Source organism: Polypterus senegalus, chromosome 4, assembly GCF_016835505.1.
Source record: "Polypterus senegalus isolate Bchr_013 chromosome 4, ASM1683550v1, whole genome shotgun sequence".
Lineage (NCBI taxonomy): Eukaryota > Metazoa > Chordata > Cladistia > Polypteriformes > Polypteridae > Polypterus > Polypterus senegalus.
Window position 1 is genome coordinate 148,337,404 of NC_053157.1, and position 25,598 is coordinate 148,363,001.

Genomic DNA, 25,598 nt, shown 5'->3' on the forward strand with positions numbered 1-25,598 from the left:
TGTATTCAGGACTCATTTATTACAAACTTCAAATATAATTTTCACATCTAAGTAATGAAGCTATTAAACTGATCAACAGAAAAACATAATTAATTATTATTTTTTCTTTTTCTTTTCTTTTCAGCTGATATCATTTCAACAGTTGAGTTCAACCAGACGGGAGAACTTCTGGCAACTGGGGACAAGGGGGGACGTGTTGTTATTTTCCAAAGGGAACCTGAGGTAAGTATGAATTCTCCATTTGAAGGCATGTTCATCGATATGGCCTTTTTGTTCAACTGTCAGTGCTTGATAAGTGACTGCAGGTCCATGCTCTAGTGGCTGTGATGCTGGGCTTAAAGACACAGCATTTCACTTTCAAATTCTATCCTAGCTCATACAAAGATATTTAAACTGCAAACAAGCCAGGGATGCTGTTTCAGAAGGTACTTTAATCAGTTCTTCTCAAATAAAAAGGTTGCCAAATTCCCAGTCTTTATTTTCAAAAATGGTTCAAGTGTGTTATAGGTGACAGAGTGGTGCAGTAGTATGTACTGTTGCCCTACAGCATTTAGGTTCAAATGCCAGGCCCAGTCTCCAACTCTCTTACTCTCTTGCTTGTTCTTGCAGTGTCTTTTGGCTTTTTTTCCTAGGTACTTACCACATCGTTAAAATGTATGTGTTCAGCTATATCACAACTCTAATGTGGCCACAGTGTGTGTGCCGAGTGTGACTGTATGTGCACATATACCATGTGCTGGACTGGCATGTTATGCCTTTGTGCGTTGGATTAAGCCAGTTTGAGAATGTTATATACATTATACCACAATGTACTTTTCTATTGTAAATACATTTGTTGTAGTTTTGTGTAAAATGTATCACTCTGAAGACTGGAGTTACTTTAGTATTACTTGTGATAATGGCACTGTGCCACTTGTAACAGTTTTTCCCCTAAACATAGTGACAATATACCGAGTAGTTCTAATTTGTTTTGTTTAAATAAACTACATTTTTTTAATAAACTGTTTTTTTTTGTGATGGTCCAGGTTGGCTGTAGCTGCCCTAGTTCCTTAAACCAGGGACCATCTATAGTAATGAACCAAGGTTGAGCCAAGTGAAAAGAGCATAAAATCCAACAAGAGGTGGTGGAAAAGTGCAATAGTGCTTTTAATTGCAAATACAAAGTGCAAATCAGTGCAGTGTAACTGCTCATTAAATAAAGAGTCCATAAACTAGTAATGTGGAGATTAAAATCCATTAATAAATAATTTCATATAAACAAGGTTAAAATCCATTGGCAGGTTCCATCCTCTAAAACAATCCTGACCCATGGTGCTGCCTTTTAAAAACTAATGTCACTTCTGGTTATTCCGAAAGGGTCTCCATAGCTAGTTGAGACCTCCACCAACAGGTGCAGTTAGTGCTCACGGTATTTTTCCAAAATATCCCTTTTTCACGGTATTCAGCAATATTTTTTTCCCATGCATGAGTGGATGTTAACCACATTTTCCACTGCAATTACTGCAGTAGACGGGCTAAGAATAACCTATTCCACTGTCATGAGAAGTGTACATTGTACAAAAAAACATTTTAATGTGCACACAAGTATTAATACAGGTTTGCATGGCCCCATAAAGTGATAGTTTTCAAGGGAGTGGCACTAATGAAGAGAAGTAATCACATCGCATGACAGTTGCAGTAAATACAGTGAACCCTCGTTTATCGCGGTTAATCCGTTCCAGACTCTATCGTGATAAATGAATTTTCGCGAAGTAGGATTCTTTATTTCGCAGTTAGAGTATAGAAAACCTGTTTACGACCTTCTAAATACGTTTTTTAACATTATTAGAGCCCTCTAGACATGAAATAACACCCTTTAGTCACCAATACACTCGTATTACCCAATATATTAGACAAAATAAGAGAAAATAACATATATTAGACGTTACAAATATCATATTACTAGGCGCACTCGCCTTTTAAGGTGACCGACTTTTATCCTCAATTTTTGTGCGCTCCATGTGTATATCAGGCATGTAAGTGTAGGGAATGAGAACATCAAAGTGCCCATTCATAACATCTCCTGAAAACCTAAGTTTTTTTTATCCCCTCAAGTGCCTGTCCAAAGTCGTACAATGTCAGCCCGAATCTGTACCGCTAAAGATGGAGTTTCATGCACTAAATAAGCTATAGATGAGAATAAGCAAGCACCATCTCCCCTGATATTTACTACGCGGTGAGGCATTTGTACTCCATCAACATTAATTATTTCCAGAGACATAATTTTGTCTATTTTTCCAGCGCATCGCGCACAAAAGCAAGGGAACGATGAGAGCACCAGAACTCTGCTCACATTGCGTCGCTTCGTACCTCAAGCCGCAAGTAGTAAGTCTGTAATAAGCGGAGTACTGCTACGCTTTGCACTCACGGGACGGAAGGACAATCCCGAACGCTTTTTTATAGTAGATTATTGTACTGTACATCTAATTGCACACAACCACCAACCTATGAAGGCACAACCTCAGTAGGAGAGTCTTCAGAGGTGGTGCAGTATCTTCAGCAGGTGCGTTGTGGTCTTCAGTGAAGAAGTACTAGGAGTAGGCAGTGGGTGTCTGGGTGCGTGGCTGAAGAACATCTTGATAGGCAGTTGCTGGCGCTGTCTTTTCATATGCGTGAGGAGGCTTTTGTAAGGTATTGCCATCTTTAATCATATCCAAGAGTTTCACCTTCTCCTGGATAGTAAGCATCTTCCTCCGGCGCTTAGTTTTATTGTCAGAAGGCTTAGAAAAAGCAGCACTTTTAGGAGCCATCGTAGGGCTTAGATAAAAGTTCTCAGAAAGCGCATGCATAGTGACGTAAGCGTGTATGAGAAAAAAATCACGATAGAGTGAAGCCGCGAAAGTCGAAGCGTGATATAGCGAGGGATCACTGTATATAGAACCTTTTTATTGAACAATTTTTGCAAACAACATAAACTATAATTTTGACAACATATTTTCAACCATCCAAAGAGGCATTTAGACTTAGAAAATATCCAGATGTGTTTGTCAAAAGTTGTATTGCACTGAACTTGTCTTAGAAAAGGAATAAATAGTAAATATTTTTTGTAAACCAACTACACTTTCTGTTAATGTTAACAATCTCTGTCCACTGATACGTTAGCTATCTGGATTATAATGGCGTTGGTTATCTTGATCCACCGATTGCTATTTTTGTCGTAGGCAGTACCTCTAGCAAACGCGTCTACAAGTAACATCTGACTCAAGTGTCCTCTAGCTTTTTCAGTTTTACGTGAGGACGTGGAGGGCGTCAATCCTAGTTCCATACATTCATGGTACTCCAAAGCATGTTTTCAGCTAAGTTTGTGCAGCAAACTGCTCGTGTTTCCGCCTCCAGTGACAACTTTAGCTTGACAGTATTTGCAGTAAATAGTCGTTTGGTCCACATCCGACTTTTTAAAACCAAAGTATCTCCAGACAACAGACATGGCTCCTTTTTTCTGCAAAAGTTCTTCTGTGTCATCATGTTCAACTTTATCGTCTGCTACAGCTTCAGTTTCGGAATGTTCTCTGTCCATTTTCACCTCTCAATACCTCCACTAACGCATATACTGCATTGCATGCCTGTTTAGTGGTGTAGCAGTGGAAAAGGTCCCCCCTTAAACAGTTTCCCATTCCAAACGTTGTTTAGGCTATTTAAACCGGTGTTGCTGTATGAGACAAATCCATATACTAATAAAAATAAAAAAAAGTTTTTGGTATTAACCGGTATACCTCTCAGCACTAGGCGCAGTGAACCTTTAACTGGCTCGGGTCCCCGCCAACATCCCAGGCACTTAGTAGGGAGTTGCGCCAAGTCTTCCTGCCGTCTCCAGCTGCTGTTCTTCAGTCTTCAGCTGAGAGACATCTTGAGCAGTAAGTTGCTCCTGCTCCCAAGTGTGTTCAGCAAGAGCGATGTCTACACCGGTCGCATGCTCCTCACTGGGCACATTCCTGGCCGCGTGGTTACACCATGAACCTGCACTTTACCCTCACTTTCAATTTTGATTTCACCTCCAATTTTCCTGGTTTCTTTTCTGTTACCCCATTTTCTGCTCAGGCTCCTCTTTACATAATTAACTAGCTGAAATACACAGCGTTGCCCGGGAGGAAAATACAGTGTTTTATTTTTTAATAGTTTGAGAAAAATTGAATTAAAAAAACACTAAACTCTAAAAATAAAAATAAATTAACAAACAATGAAGACTCACTAATGTGCTTCTCTTGTAGTTTTGTATGTATTTTATCATCCAGTTGATGCTCGGAGCCGGCCAACTCTTTTTAATTTCAAAAATTAACAGGCGGGCGCGGTGACGCTCAAACATACAGAATGCTGGCAGTCACCTCCAGTTCGCCCTCTGGTGGTCATTCCGAGTGTCAACTGAATGATAACATGCATACAAGACCGCAAAATCACCCCCTATCCTACCCAGAAGGGGGCGGGTTAGGGTTGATTTCACCCTACAGTATTTTTAGTCAACCAATAAGAAACGTGCACCAAGTTTCATGAAAATCGCTCCAGCCGTTCGGAAGTGATGCTGGAACATATATACATACACACATTGAATTTTTTATATATATACTAGCTGAAATACCCAGTGTTGCCCAAGAGGAAAATAAAGTTTAGTGTTTTTTTGTTTTTTTTAATTGTTAATAAAAAAAAACACACAACTTTAAAAATAAATTAACAAACAATGAAGACTCACTAATGTGTTTGTCTTGCGGTCTTGTATGTGTGTTATCATCCAGTTGATGCTCAGAACCAGCCAACTGTATTTAATTTGAAAAGCAACAGGGGCTCGGTGGTGCTCAGACATAAAGAATGCTGGCAGTCACCTCTAGTTCGCCCTCTGGTGGTCGTTCCGAGTGTCAACTGGATGATAACATGCACACAAGACCTCAAGATCAACCCCACCCTACCCAGAAGAGGGTGGGTTAGGGCTGATTTCACCCTACAGTATTTTTAGTCGACCAATGAGGAACATGTGTACCAAGTTTCATTAAAATCTCTCCAGCCATTCGGAAGTGAAGCTGGAACATACAAACACACGTTGACTTTTATATATATAGATTTGTGTACGTGTGTCACAATCACTGAACCCTTGAGTGCTAACAAGGAAAGTGACTGTTGCACACATCCACCTGTCCTTGGCAGAAAAATCAGAAATACTTTGTACATTAAAAGAATCGCATTCTGCATTACCTGAATTGATAATGAGGAGCAATAGTATGTTATAGTATATCTAGACAACATGAACATAAGAAGTATTAGCTCTTTTGGTAAGCTGGTTAGAGATGCTGCTTTACAACTGCTGAGTCCTGGATTCAAATCATATTGGGAAGGTTGATATTTTGTGGTATTTATTGTTTAATCATTTACATCTCTCTCTGGAACGATGTACCAAAGCATATAGTTGAAGCAGAATTCTTGACAACCTTTAAGAAGTGTCTTGATGAGATATTAGGACATCTTAGCTATTAGCTAAATAAACAACCTTGATAGACTAAATGGTCTCCTCTTGTCTGTCAGATTTCTTTTCTCATCTCATTAAATGCTGGTAGTACAACATACAGTAGTAAGTCATTGGCAGTATTTAAAGATGCTGCAATTTTAAGAAGATCACGTCTTGCATTATCGATATACTTAGTTTTGTTTGACTTTGTATTCTATTAAAAGGTTTTTTTATTGATTAATAACTATGCACTAATTTAGAAATCTCTGTAGAAATTGCCTGACTATGGTTATGGAGAAATTTGGTTTGTGTTTTGCTTTGGTTGGTGAGTATCTACATCTTAGACCAGGCTGGCCATGACTCCTTGCAGACATTGGGAGAGAGATAGAGATATTTGAATTGACAAGTATTCATTAAAGGCCATGTTATTTTTGAATTACCATGCAGTGTTGAAAATGTATGGCCGGATCAGATGTCATGACATTCATTTATTGATATTTTTTTTGTTGCCTAGGAAAAAGGGCTCCTTTGATGTACTGCAGTAACTTGGAAAGCACACTGCTCCTCCTGTGAATCGCCCCAGCTGTAGATTTCTGGCTATGCTGGCCTACCGATCATGTCTCTTGTTAGCTGGTTTAAAATTGCTATGTAATTGCTTCCTGATCTTTGTGGGTAATGGGACAGGAACAGCTGTCTGCTTTGGAGTCACTATTTAGACAAGCAGAGCTGTGCTATGTGTACTGTAGTTGTGAACTTCAGTAACACTGAAGTCAGGACTTAACAAGAGATGCATAATGAACATTTTATTCATTACTTTAATTAGGTATTTATGAAGTTTTTATATTTTTGAATGTATGTTGTGGAAGATATGTATGTTATTGATGAAATGTATGTATTACATTTCACTAAGAGACAGATAGATATTGCTCCCCAAAGGCATATTCTCTTGGAGATGCACAAAGTGCACACTATTGATATGTGTTTGATATACACATAATATAATAATGATATACAGTAATTAAAATATTGTTCGTATTTCAACAAGTACTGTTATAACAGGCTAGAATGAAGATTCACACAATGTGAGGGAATTTTAATGGAAGGATAGATAGATAGTACTTTATTTGTCCCAAGGGATGTTATTCTTGTTGAGCTTGTTTTCTATTTTTACTTTGATTCAGCTTTTTCTTTAGCATTCTCTGTATGCCCTCAAGAGCTTCTTTGTTATTACATTTTAACACTTATCATTCAGGAGTCTTTTCGCTATATTCACATCGTTTCATTGCTCAGTTCTGATTTTTTGCTCAAATAGCATTTGCCTATTTTGATGGTTCACATTCATAAGTATAAGTGACCTGCATCTAACTTAATGTAAATCCATATACTTTCTGAAACATCAAGCATGCACACATTGATACATTTATGCACAAGTCATCTGTGCCACCAACAGTAAAAAACTTGTGATTCGACTCATGCATGGTATTAAAACCGAACGAACATGCAAGTTCATTCAAACAAACAAAATGAACCTGCTAGTGTATGCATCTAGAGCAGAGCAAATAGTTGGTCAGCTGAATATGATTTGGTCGAGAAGGTGGAAAAAATCCACACGGCTAGCTTTTCTGTTTTCGCAGCTTTTGCTGGCACTGTTGTACCAAGAAATTTTGCATCACTACGAATTGGATACATAGCCGATCTTGAACCGTATATGAAAGTTACTCAGATCTGATTTGAAAATAATGAATTTCTGTGTCTACACAATACAAAAATAGATTTGTGTCACATTAAGGCAAAAAAAATTGAATTTGAGTCTATTCAGCCTGGTAATGTGAACGTAGCCTTTAAGTTCCTTCGTAATCCAGGGCTTGTTGTTTTGAGAGCTGCACATTGTTTCTGAGGATACTTCAGTGTCTAAACACAAGTTAATATAGTCTGTGATGCAGTGACTGAGTCCCTCAAAATCATAGCAAAAACGAAAATGAAAGGAATTTTCAGATTTTGATTTTTTATTAAAGAATAAAATGAGGGAAAATAAGGTATTTTTTAATTCTATGGTAACAAATAGCAGCCATAAACTTAAAATTTCACATACTTTTCTGGATTTATTTGGAATTCAGATAATGAAAGTGTAATAGCTCAAAAACAACAAAACAGATGCATTTATAGCTTTTGTCACCTCTATCTCTAAATGTGTGTCAGAGAGTCGACAGCCCGAGATTTGCTCAGTGCAAATCTTTCTAACATTTCTCTCAGAAAACCTCCTCGCTTCTCATATGACAGACGCTCAGATATAAATTTCGATGACAGGCCTTGGTTTGCCATCTCTAAAATCTCGTCTTAGTGCTGTTGCAATGTCATGATGATGGTCCAGTCTACACGCCAGTGACTAGTGTTTGCTGCAAGTGGCTCATTACCTGAACAGGTTGTTGACCTACAAAAACGTCCGGTTCAGACAAAATAAATAAAGGGTGTTTTCTCGTTCTCGTTTCTTGCATTTTTCTTTTCTGATGTGCGAAAGAACAAAAGGAAAAAAGTAATTGTTTTGTGTTTTTCATTATTCCCTTTTAAGTTGAAAATCAAATAAGTGTCTCTTTTTCTTTTTTAAATGATATTTTCTGAAACGAAATTTCAAATACCAAAAAGTACACGGACCGTTCAATAACAGACTTTTATTCTATATAACCAGTGTGGACAAAGAAGAGCCCCGGCAGTGCCTCTTAGTACGCTGCAGTGGAAAGAGCCTGTAACTAAAGCTGCTCCAGACTAATACATCATGGAGAGGATGAGCAGAATTAGACATAATGGCCTGTAATTTTGGCATTATGTTCTTTTCTATGTCTGCCTGCTATGAGTCCAGACTCAGTCCTATAATCCATCTGACCTTCCTGATCAGCTTATTCAGGCATTTGGTATCCCCTGAGCTTGTGTTATTCCCTCAGTGAAGAACACAACACTAGCCAATGTGGACAAGTAGACCATTCCCAGCACCTTGTTTTATAAATTAAAGGACTTAAATCTCTTTAGAGAGAAGAGCTTGCTCCAGGTGTTTTTGTACATCATGTCTGTGTTAATAGATATTATGTTTTGTAATACTTATTTAACTATGTATTCACTGGACTACCCTGTGACAAACTGTTTAAACAGTACCAAGGAAAAGATAAAGCTGGTGTGGCTGAGCTGTCTGGACTCAAATACACTCCCTATGTAGCCTACAATTCGCTTTATGGCAGGCGCATATCTGCGTCAGCAGTAATTCACTAAAACTGTGTTCTATCAATGATAATGCCATTTCTTCTGTACACTGTGAGGTCCTTTTCTAGCTATTGTAGCTGGTCTAAATAGCTGTTGGGTCATACTAGGAAAATAAGAAAAGAAAAAACATGGGGATATATTAATAGAACTGTCGTGCTCTGGCTGCCATCTGAAGGAGATATACAGGGAATTATAAGATGTGTCTGTTTTAATCATAGTCTATAGAGTAAGAGCAATTTTGCAAAAAAGGGGAGTGAAATCATCCACTTGTTTTTAAAACAGAAGGAGACTTTTTATGAGTTATGAATGTGACTAAAAGGTAAACACTTAAGCAGGGATGTCCTGAATCTGACCTTCCATTCTTGCCATGGTATAAGGATGAAAGCAAATTTACTATCACAAGTGTGAGAAAAATATTTACCTGTATCACTGTGCATATTTTAAAATTCATTCGTGTAATTCCATGCAGTTTTTAAAAATTATTATAAGGACTAGAACACAAGTTTCATTGCATGGGGAGTGCTTGGTAAAACTAACTGATGTGAAAGAGATGTGCATGGAAACTCAAAAAAATCCTTCTTTCTTGTTTGTAGAGTAAAAATGAGCCAAACTGCCAAGGGGAGTACAATGTTTATAGTACCTTCCAGAGCCATGAGCCCGAGTTCGATTACCTGAAGAGTCTAGAAATCGAGGAGAAGATCAACAAGATAAGGTGGCTACCACAGCAGAATGCTGCCCACTTCCTTCTGTCAACCAATGGTGAGCTTAATATACTACTGTAACCATGCTATGTTTAGAGGTTTAAAACTTTTTGGAGTTAAACATAGTAAAGAAGACAGACTTACTATACTAAAATATCTATAAAACTGCTTCACTACACACACAGGCCTAACATATGTATGACATTATCTTTTTTATGTTTCATTTTAATTGTTTTCTTTGATTCTGTTTGGTTCATCTTCATCATCATGTGTTGCCCTCAATCAGAGTTGACTGTAATGGTTATCAGCTAACCTCTTTATTTCTTTATAGTTTTCTTTATTCCTGATCTTTCCCTGATTTCATCTAACAAAATCTCTTTGGCCTTTCTTTGCTTTTTTTAACTGTCCATGATCCCCTTATCACATGCCCAGCATACTTCATCTTTCTTTGTGTTAAATCTATTAGTAGATGTTTCTTTGTTTTTCATTCTGGGTAATACCTCTTCATTAGTTAATTTGTCTGTAGCACCATTCTTCAAAAGCATCTGTTTATCATTTCATACCTTTACTTATTGTTCATGTTTTACAAACATGGCCACAAATTGAGAAAATGTAACATTGTAGCTATTCTTTTTTAGATCAAGTTTTAAACTTCCTAATTAGCTGTTTATATTTCCAAAAAGTATTTTTGGAAATTCCTATTCATGTTCTTACTTCTTTTGTACATTTACCAGATTCTTTCGTTCAGCTTCCCAAGTATTTGTACTCTTTAACTTGTTCCAGTTTTATTCTTTTGGCCAACACCTTACATGTCTTATTTGCGGATTTATAGATAATCATTACTTTGGTCTTATTTATGTTTAATTCTATTCTGTATTCCTTTTCTTTTTCAATTATATTGTTGATTTGTTTCAATAGGACTAATTCAGTCTGTGCAATCAGTACTATGTCATCTGCATATCTTATATTGTTTAGTTTATCTCCCCCAATGTTTATTCCTTTATCCTCCTCCTCCAATGCAGCAGTTATTAAATGTTCACTACATAAACTGAACAGTATAGGTGATAAAATAGGTGCCATCTCTGCTCAACTACACAATTTAAAATACATATTTACTGTTGGTTTATGTAGACTCTCAATTAAGTATCTCAACAGAAGTTTTGTGATTGTTATCTTTGGTGTAATGCCTGTACTATTCATCATTGCTTTTTGCTCAGACATCTTGCACAACTTTTTCACAATCCATAAAATCTTCTTCTTCTTTCGACTGCTCCCATTAGGGGATTCCACAGCGGATCATTTTTTTCCATATGTTTCTGTCTTCTGCATCTTGCTCTGTCACACCCATCACCTGCGGGTCCTCTCTCACTACATCCATAAATGGGCATCCTCTCACTTTCCTAGATTCCATTAAACAATCTGGTTAAAAACTCCACTGCCATCTCTCCTAAACACCTCCATGCTTCCACAGGTATGTCATCTGGACCAACAGCCTTCCATTCTTTATCCTCTTCATAGCTGTCCTTACTTACTCCTTGCTAATCCGTTGCACTTCCTGATTCACTACATCCATATCATCCAGCCTTCCCTGTCTCTCATTCTCTTCATTCATCAGCCTCTCGATGTACTCTTTCCATCTTCTCATTACACATTCCTTGTTTGTAAGTATGTTTCCATCTTTATCCTTTATCACCCTAACATGCTGCACGTCTTTGCCAGCTCAGTCCCTCTGAGTCTGAAAGAGATCATATAGGAACAGAAGTCCACCAGTGGTTACATTTCATCTATAACAAGTGTCTACAGTTGCTTGAAAACTACGTGATTGCTATTGGAGGTCAATCTCTTGATCATTACGGTTTGCCTTCACCTTTCAGAGAACTGGCAGAAGTTACATCAAATCCCGAGTACTTGAAAGAGACATCTTACAACACCTCCCAATTGGCCAATATAGTCACAAATAATGAGCTGTTGCTAAATAGTGACCAAAAGACAGTTTATGAACAAGTCATGAGGAGCGTTGCCTCGGCCACTGGCACTGTGTTTTTCCCTGATGCTCCAAGAGAAACTTTTAAAACATTCCTCATAAACCTTCGTTTTGCCAAACATCCGAGCGGAAGGTAACATTGCCATAGCTGTGGCTTCTTCTGGCATTGCTGCAACTCTTCTTGAGAGTAGCAGAACTGCTCATTCAGCTTTCAAGCTGCCTCTGAACCTCAGCCATACTGAATCCCCCATGTGTAACATATCAAAGCAGAGCATCATGGCTGAAGTGCTGCAACATTGTCAGCTTATTGTCTGGGATGAATGCACTATGGCACACAGAGGAAGTGTTGAGGCTTTAGACAGGACCCTCCAAGACATCCAAAACACCAACAAACTTATGGGAGGCTTGACAGTGTTGCTGGCTGGAGACTTCCGGCAAACCCTACCAGTCGTGCCCAGAGGAACACGCGCTGACGAAGTTAAAGCATGTCTGAAGTCTTCTTACCTAAGGCCACAAATCAATTTTTTTACCTTAAGAATAAACATGAGGGATCATTTGAAAGGCGACAAAAAAGCCTTGGAGTTCTCTGCTCTTCTGTTGAGTATAGGTAATGGCACCTTCATTCAAGAAAATTGAAGAATAAGTTTTCCTACAAATCTATGTCTCCTCGTTAATACCTTACAAAGCCTTGTAAGAGCAATTTGTTTAAAATGTCCAGCCCAATCTACGAAATCTCCACGAAAACGATGTGTCATGGTTAAGGAAGAGAGCTATCCTGACACCAAGAAATGACATGACTACAACTATAAACCACATTTTACTTCAAGAACTACCTTCACAACCGAAAATATATCAGTCTGTGGATTCAGTTGTAGAAGTGGAAGACGTGATGCACTATCCAATAGAGTTTCTCCACACTCTGAATCCTCCAGGCACTCCTGAGCATAATCTAATTTTGAAGGTTGGGGCACCAATAATGTTACTGAGAAACTTACAGCCACCAAAACTTTGTAACGGCACAAGACTTCAGGTCACGTGTCTGCAAAACAACCTAATTGAGGCAACTATTTTTACTGGCAGTGGCTCAGGGGAGAGAGTTTTTATTCCTCGCATCCCCGTTATACCTTCTGATCTCCCATTTCAATTCAAACACCTCCAATTTCCAGTAAGGCTCTGCTTTGCAATGACAATTAATAAGTTTCAGGGACAGACCCTACAAAAGGTTGGCATTGATTTGAGGCAAGATTGCTTTTCACATGCCCAACTGTACGTTGCATGCTCAAGAGTAATCTCAGCGTACAGCTTGGTCATATTACAACCAGAGGGCCAAACTGACAATGTGGTATACAAAGAGAGCCTTAACAAATAATTATTGTTATATTTTCCCTCAGTTTAAAAGGGTTTACTTTTCTTCTTAATAAAAATTTTAAGGCAGTACTTCGCCTTTGCAAAGCACGTGTATTTTGCTAGTCAATAATTAAATGAAAATTATTTGCAAGTTTTGTGAGCTATTGTAGAAAACCGCAAACATGGGTCAAAGATGAGGACACTAGCTTTAAAAGTGAGCCTGCAGGATCATAATCAGTTGTGTCTTTCTTTTAATGCTTCACTGCACAATTGGGTTACAATTACACCTATTGGATTACAGTTTCTTTTATCCATGCTGTTGTCCTGTGCCCACTTGTTTGTGTGAATTTGTCTGAGTTGAAAGATGTCATCATCTGGGAGCACTCCTAACTTCTACAAATCTTCACAGTTGGACAAAACTTTATGTAACTTTGTGAAGGCTGTTCACAGGGTATTTCATTTTTTAACTACATCGCCAACATGTGCATCTGCAAAATTGGACTGTGTCATGAGTGTTTATCATTTTATACTTAATGTTTGGTTGGATTTCTTTTGTATCTTTAATATTAATCTTTGTTTTCATTTACTACAATAAATATATGCACAAATTTATTATAATTTAAATAGTATAAAATGCCATGTACTTTGACTAGGGTACGCAGTCCCTGTAGCAAGTTTTAAGCACATTATTTGCTTGTGCAATAACTATTTTATCTTGAATTTCTTGCAACTTTATGCAATAAACCTAGAATATACAGTAATCATGGGCTCAAAGGCTAGTCACAGATTTTCGTATTCTTTGGGTCGGGTGCTCCTAACCGTTGTGAACTGCAAGAGATTACTGTGCACGTAAGAAAAGGTTGAGATCCTGGCTAAACTGTAACAGTGGAGATTATCACTCAAGCAAACGATTCTGTTTTTGACTTTTGTTTCATTTTAATTTAAACTTTAGTTTTTTTCCTTAAAACTTTGGAAAATTACCAGATGACGGTTGTGTATTGATCTTTGCTAACATTCACAACTATTCTTTTATTCAACTTAAACCAAAAGTTTGTTTTTCATATCTGTCACTCATCAAAATCTACGCTATAAGACATGCAGTACTGCTTATTCAAACAACCTACTGAGCGTCCTGCCTTGATTGTAGAGGTCCGTTACTAAAGTGATAGAAGCTATATGGTGGAACAATCTGTAGCAATTCACAGATGTGGCCACTATAGAAGTGCAACCGTAATTGCACACCTATGGTTCACAAGAAGGTATATGGCAGGCAGTGAGATCACGTAGAAACATCTATATATATAATTCACTAAGGCAAGACACTGATGGAAAGGCAAGACACCCATGGAAAGCACGCTGGAAGGGGCGTAGATTCACTAAGCCGTCGACAAGTAAGACACCTATGGCGCACGCAGGAAGGAGCCACGCCGGAGGTGAATCGCCATATGCAGCGTGTACAACGGTATGCGAGGGGTATCCCATGGGATCCATAAAACAATCCTTTACAACTGAGTTTAAAACACAATGAAGTAAGCAGTCTTTAAAAAACGAGTTTTCGGTTACGACGCACGACTGCGTGCACCTTAGCAAACTATTTTACACACTACATACAGCAATTCGCATCCGTGACAAACATGCGTCTTCTTAGATGCTCCTGCAGGAAAACGGAAAGTCTACGCGAGTCACAGGTGCATCTGGACTGTGCAAAGACGACAACGACTCAAGTGACGAGTTGGAGGTGGGCACATGAGTGATGGCGGTCAGCCAGTTTTCAGTCACGGACGATTGTCTGTTGGTTCATTCCGTGCATTGTTACAATGTTGCTTTTCTTGCTGATTTATTACATTACCGATTTTTCAAATGTTAATTTTCTCCCTGTGCTTAGAAATCATTAAAAAACCGGCCTGATTATGCGACGTATAGTACGCTGCAGGTTGGCTAGTTAAATATAATTTAATGAAAAGGAAGCTAAATACAATGTGCACCACACCCTTTCACATGTGTGTGGGCTATGGGCTATCAGTGAAGACTGAAGTTCAAATATCAAATAAATACTCTCACAAAAGGTATAACAAAATAAGTGCACTTTTATTTAAGAATATCTTCAAAGAAAAAGAAATTATTAAATTTACATGTTGCTATCAATATATAAAAAACAAATCCTATTTATCAATTGCTTGACTGGTTTAGAGGTAGGAACGGCTGCTTCTAAATCAAGAGAGTGCAGGTTCGATCCCGAGTCGTCCCCACATTTTCTGCTTTGAATAATGAGACGCTATTATTATTACTACAATGGTACCTTGAGATACGAGTGCCCCAACGTACGGGTTTTTTGAGATACAAGCCATCACTAAGTCGATTTTTTGCCTTGAGTTACGAGCCAAAATTCGAAATACGAGCCATCAAAGAGCTTGTCGCCACACATTCCAAGGAACTGATGACAGAGGAGTTGACGGAACTACAGACGGAACTACAGACACAGCAACATACGGATGTTCTGCAGGAGATCCCATCGCAGATGAGGTTATCTCTTAAAGTGAGATAAAGGAAGTGTTTGCAATTTGGGAAAAAGTTTTAAACTTTAAAGAAAAGAAACACCTTGAAAAAGTTGCAACTGATCGCGCAGCCGCGCTATTTAATGACACTTGCCTAACACTTGACTTTATTGAAAAGAAACACCCTGAAAAAGTTGCAACTGATCGCGCAGTGGCGCTATTTAATGACACTTGCCTAACTCATTTCAGAAACATTCTAAAGGGGAGGAATAAACAAAGCTCATTGGAGAGGTTTCTATTGAAACACCCTCCGAAGGAAAGTGAAAGCGTGGCAAAAAAAAAAAACTAGTGAAGAAGAAAATTAAGTTAAGAAAAAGTGAAGTGAAAGAAAAGACATTACAATACGCTAATCAGCTTTGCCAGCATCTGTTTATTTCTTTAGATTCTCTTTTATGTATTACAGTAGGTTTTATTTTGTTTGTATACAATATTTGTTCATTATAAATACATTTTTCTTATGCTGAAAACATTTAACAAAAAATTGGGATGGTTTTTTGGAGGCTGGCACAAATTAGCCTCATTTCGATTAATTTTAATGGGGAAAATTAATTTGAGATACAAGCATTTTGACTTACGAACTCGGTCACAGAACGAATTAAACTCGTATGTCAAGGTATCACTGTATTATATAATAAAAACAAAGATAACTAAAATGTATTCCTAATAATGCTGCTGCATTAAGAGTATCATATACCCCAATACCAGTTATTAATTTTCAGTATTTTATTTTCAACTTTCATATTTTTTAGGATTTAAATTACATATTAATAATTTCATCCTCCCTTCTATTCATTTTTAAATTCATGTAATTGAACTTTACGGTTGAATGACCCATCTTACCGGTTTAGCAGGATTAAATTGTTGGTGATTTAATATGATCCTAAATCTGTTGGTTCTTCAAAACTATTCTTGGATGTTTTGTCATAGCTATAAATCATATTCTATGTAAACAAGGACTAGCTCAAACAGTTAACTAGTTTATTGCATGGAAATCCATTCAGCATCGCCATTCATAGATGAGCAACCTATTGCAATCGGTGCGCAAATAATATCAGAATTTCATGTTTAGAGAGTTTTGCGTGATCGTCAAGATCTTTTAGCCTTTCCGGATTATTATCTTTTTGAGAGCTATCGCTTCTGAGGAGGAGCTTCACCATTCGGTGTCCTCAGAAGCATGGCAACGTGCATTTTGTCAGAGAGCCAGCTCTTCAACAGGGGTGAGGTCTGGACCAGGTGGACCTCCACCAGTTTTTGTTTTTATTGGTCCACCTTCTTTTTATTAGTTTTTAACAGAATAATATAATGTAATAATAATAAATAAATGTTCTTGAAACTGTTTATGCTATGATATGTAAGATTTACCAGTTTGAAGTACACTTTAACCCATTCCTGGGTTCTGACTGTGCTTATATTTGATCTACATTATAATGAATAAAATAATAATTAATTATGTAACAATTTGTAAATGTAATGTATAAAAATAATAAAAGAAATACACATTTAATTTGTATGCCACTTTTGGCCAGCCCTTTTTTTGAGTTTTGGCAGCTTTTGCTGTGTTTTCTTTTGTACATATTAATTCCTTGAATTTGTCACACCCCTCCAGTAAAACGTCTTGCTCGGCCTGGGAAAAAATGTGTGATATTTCTTTTGCCATCTCTATCCACCAATAAGCGACTTGCCAATCATATTTTCTAGCCTAGATATATATGGGCTTTTCAAGCTTCTTGGAAGCGTGCAATCATCTTAGATAATTGAATCGAGCTACACTAATCTAATCCTCGGGTGTGTTTGGAGAACCAACATAACCGGGTGAGTTTAGCCTCCATTACCTGATTCAAACTGAAGCTTCTGATCTTGGATGATTTAAGTGACATACAGAGAATACCCCCCAGGTGGAAAGCAGGAAACAACACTGGATGGAATACACGGTCATTGTTGTGACTGTTCACATGCTCATCCAAATTCATACAGTTTGGGCTTGTTTTGAGTTACCAGTTGTGACAGACAGCCGGGTCCCTTGCCCGGCCGGGACGCCTCTGCGGCATACGTCCCGGGGAGCCACCATGGACAGTGCAGTACCTTCCCTGGTGCAACTGGGGGCAGTCTCCCTGGCCGTGGGTCCTTCCTCAGTCTCCCCCGTGGCTCCATGGGACATGGAGTCCACCACAGCCCGGATGGGAGATGGGGTGGCCGCTAGGGGGTGCTGCGGAGAGCCAGCCGCCACAAGGGACGACATACCAGCCCCACCCGGAGGTGCAATTAAGACCAGCTGGTCAGGCACCTGGAGCACTTCCGGGTGGGCTATAAAGTGGGCCAACCTCCCTTCATTCTTGGCCAGAATCGGGAGGAAGAGGACGAGTTTGCCTGAGAGGAGTGGTGGTGCCAGGAAGGGTTTGTTAAGACAGTGATTGTGGGCTTTTGGGACAGTGTTGTGCCTGTGGGACAGGGGGAAGACGTGCGCCCATGGGTGAAGAATAAATAAAAGCCTGTTTATTTTACACGTGCCTCTGCGTAAGTCTGTGCCGGGTCGGGTGCTATATAGCGCCTTTTACACAGTGTACAGAACATGGACAGCCTAGGCGAGTATCACAACACAATATAAAGATATTAATGGAGTGTGAATAGGCACAGTAGATCCATGTGCCGTTTGTCTTCTGGAATTTGTAAAAATATATGCCTAAATATAAATGGTATGCTTTAATTCTTAATCTTTTCACATTTGCATGTTTTTTATAAAACTTAACACATTATAGAGTGGTTGTTAAAGAATGCTACATTTTCTAATATTTCATACAGAGTACATTCATCTCTACATCCCCCAGCACATTAATTTTTCTGTGATATGTTTTAGTTAATTATGTCTAAAATTTTAGGGAGACTGTTACATTTATACTCAGTAATGAAGAGGAGGCCTATTATTATGAACTAAAACCTGTTGTGACAGCTTAAGCAACATGTGATTTTACTAGGGAAAAGGTTCAATTATTGGTTTCTGTGAATGTACCCAGCAAAGCTTCCAATGGTCCACAATCCTATATATACAGCCCTTAAAGAAGACTAATGGGAAATGTAAGTTCAAGACAGCACAATTAGAAAAGCTTTGCTTGTCTGGCAATGAGCACCTATTGAGTTTTCAAAGGTGATTGAGCTGCTAGAATATATACCGCTCCTCAGTCTTTCAAATTTCATTTTAATAAATAGCAATAGCAACATTACTTGAGGGCAATGAGGGATGTACAGAGAAGACCAAGTGGCACTAGGTGTTTGGGCATTTAAGGAAAGTGGTGGAGGAGGATGTGGATTCAAAGTATATCTCAGGCTAGTGATTAGATCGCTGGGGTTTCCACTGATTGCCATGAATGCTGTTAAATGATATGAAAGGTTTTCTTCCAGTTCTCAGGTGGTGGTTTCATGAAATTGGTAATGATATCAGTTTGAATAACATTGATTACTCATAAGTGCATACCAGCTTTGACAATATGTAGCCTCCAGTCGGGGCAGGATAGACTGAGGCAGCTGGTTTCTCTTAATATACAGTATACGTTTTTTCAACAGAGGCAACATCTCAAATTGTTGACCAAGACAGGATTATCAAGAAATTAAGCATTTTCATGATGAGCTTTAGACCCTTGATCTTTTCTTGAATCCACCAGCTCATCCATGGAAGTAGTTTCTGGGGGTTGGGGTAGGCAGGCAGAAAATTAAGCAGTAGTTCAAAGTGTTAAGTTGTCAACTGTTCCCCCAAGAGAAACACATTAATAACATGTCACTGCTCACTAGATATGTGCTTGCTTTGAGCCTTGTGTAGGGGTATACAGGGTCTCTGCTGTCAATTACAGATATATACTTGCATCATTGCCTCTACATGCCCCCAAAGCTGATGCAGATTTTGTAACTGTATATTTGCTGAAATCCATATGGATATGGAATTAGAACATGCAACAATACAAAATTTTGAAAACTTTAAAATAAATCAAACGTCTTTCAACCCAGACAAACAGTAGGTGAGTATTGTAAAGCAATGAGACCACAACCAGAAACTTTTACCTAATATATGTTTAGGATCTGTTCTTTTTTTAATCCTTTTTCTCCTTATTGCTCATCAATGAGGTATAATGCAGCATAGCTGGTGTAATCTCTGAATAGACTCACAGATTTAGCTTGTAAATTTTTAACTCTACTTTACTCAGTTTATTGTAAATAAAAATATATGGCATGTTAAAAATATTTTAATATGTTAACATTGTTTATCGTAAAATCTATCGGGGTTTGTTTCCTGCCTTGCTCCCTGTGTTGGCTGGGATTGGCTCCAGCAGACCCCCGTGACCCTGTAGTTAGGATATAGCAGGTTGGATAATGGATGAATGTTTATCGTAAAATCTTGCCAGAATGCATGCTTGTGCAGTTTTTGAAGGAACTAATACTTAGAATTTTGGAGAGCTGCATATGTAGAACTGTATTAACATATTTCTTCTTTTAATGACATTGCATCAAAAATCAAGTATACATTTATTTTCCATTTTTGTTTTCCTTCTCTTATTTTAAATGATAGGCTCCATAGTAGAGTGTGTAACGCTTGTCTTTAAATGTGGTAATCGTTGAACTATATATCCAAAAGTAGGATATGGTCGCATTCCACTCCTAGCAAACTGTCAAGTTTAAGGTAACCAATAGTCTAGACCTATGGATCAACTCAACTGATTGTTTAATTCTGTCATAATGGTTTATAAGAGTGTTTTCTAATAATGTTGAATGTTTAAATTTTAAATTCTAATTATGGCAATTTCTCCTCTTTGTAAGGATTAGTTATTAGGGAAAAGATGGCCATAGCAATTTCTAGCATATAAATCCTGTATATTTGAATATATGATTATTCAAAGAAATAAATTCCTGCTAACGATTTGCATAAATTATTATTGACCATTGGACGAATAAAAATAAGTTCTTTCTGTATCTCGTTCAGTGGTGCAGTCTGGTGGAATGGCCTTCATTTATCCTACATGTTAGTATATTTGGCTCACACTACACTCATTGTACTGCTGGTCAACAGGTCTAAAACAACTTGACGTTTTGTAAATGTACACAAGCTGTAATTATAGTTTTATCATTCCAGAAAACATCTCATCTTGTTTGTTTATGTGACATTTTATCTAAGTACACTTATTCGCCATTTCAACTTTGGAAACATTCGCTTCACTTGTTCACGGTTTCACAGTAAATCAATGCTGGAGATTGAAAAGACCGCCTTATTGTGAATCCTTGACTGGTTAGCCATATTGCATATATTAAATGTATAATCATTCTTTTCTGTGTGAATGTGTTGAAATTTTTTGAATGTCTCCTTTTTAAATTCTCTACCACATTTTACCTGCCTATGTTAACTTTCTTTATAAGATAAATTTGATATTTTGATTAATCCAAAGGAATCTTTAAATACAGTAAGAAAAAGTGTCCTGGTATTTTTAGCTAAATGTGTTACATATGTTATATCTTTTTAAATGTGAAATTGTGTGTTCGTTATAATTACTTATGTGAATTATTACACTTCTTCTCTCTAGATAAAACTATTAAACTGTGGAAAGTCAGTGAAAGAGATAAAAGACCAGAAGGTTACAACTTGAAAGATGAAGAAGGGAGGCTGAAGGATTTGTCAACTGTTACATCTCTTCAGGTATTTTTAATGTTATCTGAGAAAATAGCTTTTGTCTTAAAAATGTATATGAAACAAATCTGAAGGAGCACAGACTTAATCATCTTGAATATAGTAAGAGTTCACTGTTCTCACATTATGTTGCACCTTAAACTATTAGTTACAATAAAAGTAAAAGAATCTTCCTTAACAATCTAAAAATAAAACTTCTGTAAAGGTGCATCATGTTTAAAAATTAAGATGCAAATAGTGATCTACATATAATGCATATATTTGTTGAAAATTGCTGTCAGAATTTCATAAACTTGCATGTTTTTGAATGTTACTTTCTGATATAAATACTACAGACAGATATCTGTTTGTCTTCATATTCACACCACTTTGACATAATTATTGGCATTTGAAATTTTACCACATTTCATATCTGTACATATGTGTGTGTAACTTGGGCTGCCTAAGAATTTGATTCACAGTCAAATGTGTGTGCTATAGCCCAGTGACAAGTCCTCATAACAAGACTAGAAGTGGCTGTGGCCTGCAAGAATACTATGTGTATAGTAGGACTATGCTGATTGAATGGACTTGTCAATATAAATAAACGTAGTCAATTGGTTTCAAACATTTGTAGAAATTTCCTCAAGGTGCCACACTGCAGTTGTTTTCTTTAAATCTCAAACACCTCACAAAACAGTGGTAAAACAGAAATTCCCATGGTTAGCTACTAGTACTTTAGCAAGAGTGTGCTATAGTTGAGAAGTTGAGAGAAGGCAGCCTATCAATGTGCCATGCCCAAAATTTGAATAAAAACAGCCGCTGTGGTGATCACAGACTCTGAGTACTTGAAGTGGGCCTGTACAAAGTTCACTTGAACCTTCAAGGGAACCCTGTGATGGTCTGGGCCAGCTTCACACTCCCTGGTTGCTTCTGTGAGCTTTTCTAACACAAACCCATCGACAGTTATACACCAAGATGAGCCAAGCAAACAAGGACGCACATTAACAGCAAGGGGTAGTTGAAAAAGTGACAAGTGCTTTTATTTAAAAAAAACAACCAAAATATCAAAATGGCAGTAGTGCAGTGCCATTTTTAGTTAAATAATCTTCAAAAAAATTAAGTGTGTGTGGAGGTTAAAAAACAATTCAATAAATAATCCACTAAAATAAGGTTAAAATCCAGAGATAGTTCTTTCATAGAATATGAGCCCTAGTGCTCCCCTCTAAAACTTTCCATCTCCTCCACTTATCCTATCTGGACCTTGAGTTAAGAGGAGACATCCGCTGACAGGTGCAGTCATCCTTAAATACCTGGTTCAGGTATTTTATACCTGACACTCATGTGTCCCACCTCCAGACCCTTGTAAAACTGGCTACTTCTACTCCCTGGCATTGTTCAATACGAGCACTGTGGTATAGCAGGTCTATGGCTTAGAAAAACAACGTTTTAATACTAGAATTACCAGAGCCTACGAAAAAACTCGTAAATCCGTCACACCTTAAATCGCTTCTTAAAACCGTTCTCACCTCTCCGCCAGCGCCTTTTGTTAATCTAAATGTACTGATAAAAGAAAATCTGCAAGTAGCCAGCTATTCCATCCCCCCACCGACTTAGAACGTGCACAAACTTCTCCCTGCTCATGCCTTGATTGATTTTCTGGGAGTAAAGTGGAGTTTTATAGTGGAAATAATAGATCGTTGTTTGGAACACACGCATTTCATGTCTGTTCCGTTTCTACACTAATCTGTGTAAACACATTGTTAAAACAGAAACTTTTTTTATATTCTTGTAGTAGATGACAAAATGTAGGCATAAACTATATAATGTACTAGCAGAATACCTGTGCTTCGCAGCGGAGAAGTAGTGTGTTAAAGAAGTTATGAAAAAGAAAAGGAAAAATTTTAAAAATAACGTAACATGATTGTTAATGTAATTGTTTTGTCATTGATATGAGTGTTGTTCTCATATCTATATATATATATATATATATATATATATAAACTGCTCAAAAATTAAAGGAACACTTTGAAAACACATCAGATCTCAATGGGAAAAAGAAATCCTCCTGGATATCTATACTGATATAGACTGGGTAATGTCTTAGGAACGAAAGGATGCCACATCGTTTGATGGAAATGAAAATGATCAACCTACAGAGCCCTGAATTCAAAGACGCCCCAAAAATCAGAGTGAAAAAATTATGTGGCAGGCTGGTCCATTTTGCCAAAATTTAATTGCAGCAACGCAAAATTGTATGCAGCACTTTGTATGGCCCCTGTGTTCTTGTATACATGCCTGACAACATCGGTGCATGCTTCTAATGAGATGACAGATGGTGTTGTGGGGGATCTCCTCCCAGATCTGGACCAGGGCATCACTGATCTCCTGGACAGTCTGAGGTGCAACCTGGTGGCATTGGATGGACCAAAACATAATGTCCCAGAGGTGTTCTATTGGATTTAGGTCAGGAAAGTGTGGTGGCCAGTCAATGGTATCAATTCCTTCATCCTCCAGGAACTGCCTGCATACTCTCACCACATGAGGCCAGGAATTGTCGTGCACCAGGAGCCACTGTACCAGCATAGGGTCTGACAATGGGTCCAAGGATTTCATCCTGATACCTAATTGTTGCCCCTCTAGTTCATCTGTTGTTAATTTCATTAACACCACAGCAGCTGAAACTGATTAACAACCCCCTCTTCTACTTAACTGACCAGATTAATATCCCATAAGTTTCATTGACTTTATGCTATACTCTGATTAAAAAGTATTCCTTTAATTCTTTTGAGCAGTATATATATAGCAAAATACCTGTGCTTGGCAGCGGAGAAGTAAAAAGAAAGAAAGGAAACATTTTAATAATAATGTAACATGATTGACAATGTAATTGTTTTGTCATTGTCATTACATGTGTACATATATACACACACATATATACTATGGGATGCTAAACAGGCAAATACATTGATTTTGTGAATATATAAAGTCGGCGTCAGAATATATAAAGTCAAAATTTGAATATATAAAGTCATTCCCGATTATATAAAGTCAAAACTTGAATATATAAAGTCACTGTCGTAATATATAAAGTCAAAACTTGAATATACAGTATAAAGTCAGCGTCGGTATACATAAAGTCAAAACTTTTTTCTGAATATATAAAGTCAGCGCTGGAATATATAAAGTCAGCGCTGGAATATATAAAGTGAAAATTTGAATATATAAAGTCAGCGTCAGAATATATAAAGCGCTGACTTTATATATTCCGACGCTGACTTTATATATTTAAGTTTTGACTTTATATATTCCAGCTTACTTTATATATTCAGAAATATTCCAACGCCGTCTTTATATACTCAGGTTTTGACTTTATATATTTGGGAATGACTTTATATATTCAAGTTTTGACTTTATATATTCCAGCGCTGACTTTATATAATCAAGGTTTGACTTTATATATTCGGAATGACTTTATATATAAAACTTTTGACTTTATATAGTTAAATTTAGTCATCATTGCATAACTTTTTCTTTACCATAGAAATTTAAAGACTAAATTCAACTTCCATTCCTAACAAAGATATTTCTGGCGACTAAATAGAACCTACTTATATCCAAATTCGAGCTATTGAGCTGTCGCCTGCCTGCCTGAATAAGTCACCTCGCCGCTCTTACTTTATTTACCGTTCATTTAATCATGGCTAGTGGCGGAAAAATTATAAAATGGAAGGAGGATTACACTGAGTATGGCTTTACCAAAACAATTATTGATGGCGAATCGATTATTCATAAAGCTTCAATTGGTGATCTGTTTTTCTGTGTTAACCTCATATTTTTTCATACTTGTTCTCAAACCAAGGGGGTGCGAGGGTAAAATGAATCGGAAAGCTCTGATCAATGCAATCGTGTACCAGGAAATCATGCATTGACAGAAGTTCCCCTTTGCTTGTATTGCAAAGTGTGATTAAATGCGTGATTTTTTAACGCGTTATGGAGCACGTGCATCGAAGCTTCTCAGCTGTGCTTGTGCTAAGAAAAGGAAACATTTTAAAAATAACGTAACACGATTATCAATGTAACCTTTTGTAAGTAGTCCCTGGAGGATTCAGTGTAGAGAAACTTTAGAGACAGCGTGTGTATTAACTTGTGGATTTTTCTGTGAGTATTTGGTGGCAGCGTCACAAAGTCGCTTCCGTAACACTGCGTGCGTTAGCTGCGGAGCTCAGCGCAGAGCGAAATGAGGTGAATGGGAGGGGAGATGATGACGTGACTCCCCTACCTGCCTTAACTGTCAATCCCCCACAAACACAGTCTCTCGGAATTTGCATAAGCACAGCCCTTCACGTGCAATTTTAACTTAGTTACAAAGTGATCAAAACCCTCGTTTATATCCTGCGTCCTCTCATTAAACTTGTATCCCGCATTACCCGTGGGCATGACAAACGCCAGCAGCAGCCTGTCTATGAACTTAATTTAAACTTTAGGTTTACACCTTGCTTTGTTTCCGAAATAGCAGCACTCATGAATATGGTTGTATATGTCACTCGCTCGCTTCTTATTGTTTCGCTGCCTTCTCAATTATATAATGCATGTTATCTTGAGCGCTTTTTGGAGCTCTTCCTGGTTTCTACGCACTGCATTG

At 37.7% G+C, this 25,598-nt stretch overlaps 1 protein-coding gene across 2 annotated transcripts in view; it reads left to right on the plus strand.

The window, feature by feature from the left end:
- The window catches only part of LOC120527714 (serine/threonine-protein phosphatase 2A 55 kDa regulatory subunit B gamma isoform), a 272,015-nt gene that overhangs the window by 137,091 nt on the left and 109,326 nt on the right, over positions 1-25,598 (plus strand). For both annotated transcript variants that reach the window (XM_039751452.1, XM_039751451.1), the window contains 3 exons: positions 125-222; positions 9,316-9,481; positions 20,871-20,983. In XM_039751452.1, coding sequence (XP_039607386.1) covers positions 125-222; positions 9,316-9,481; positions 20,871-20,983 — 377 coding nt within the window. The remainder of the gene's footprint in view (positions 1-124; positions 223-9,315; positions 9,482-20,870; positions 20,984-25,598) is intronic.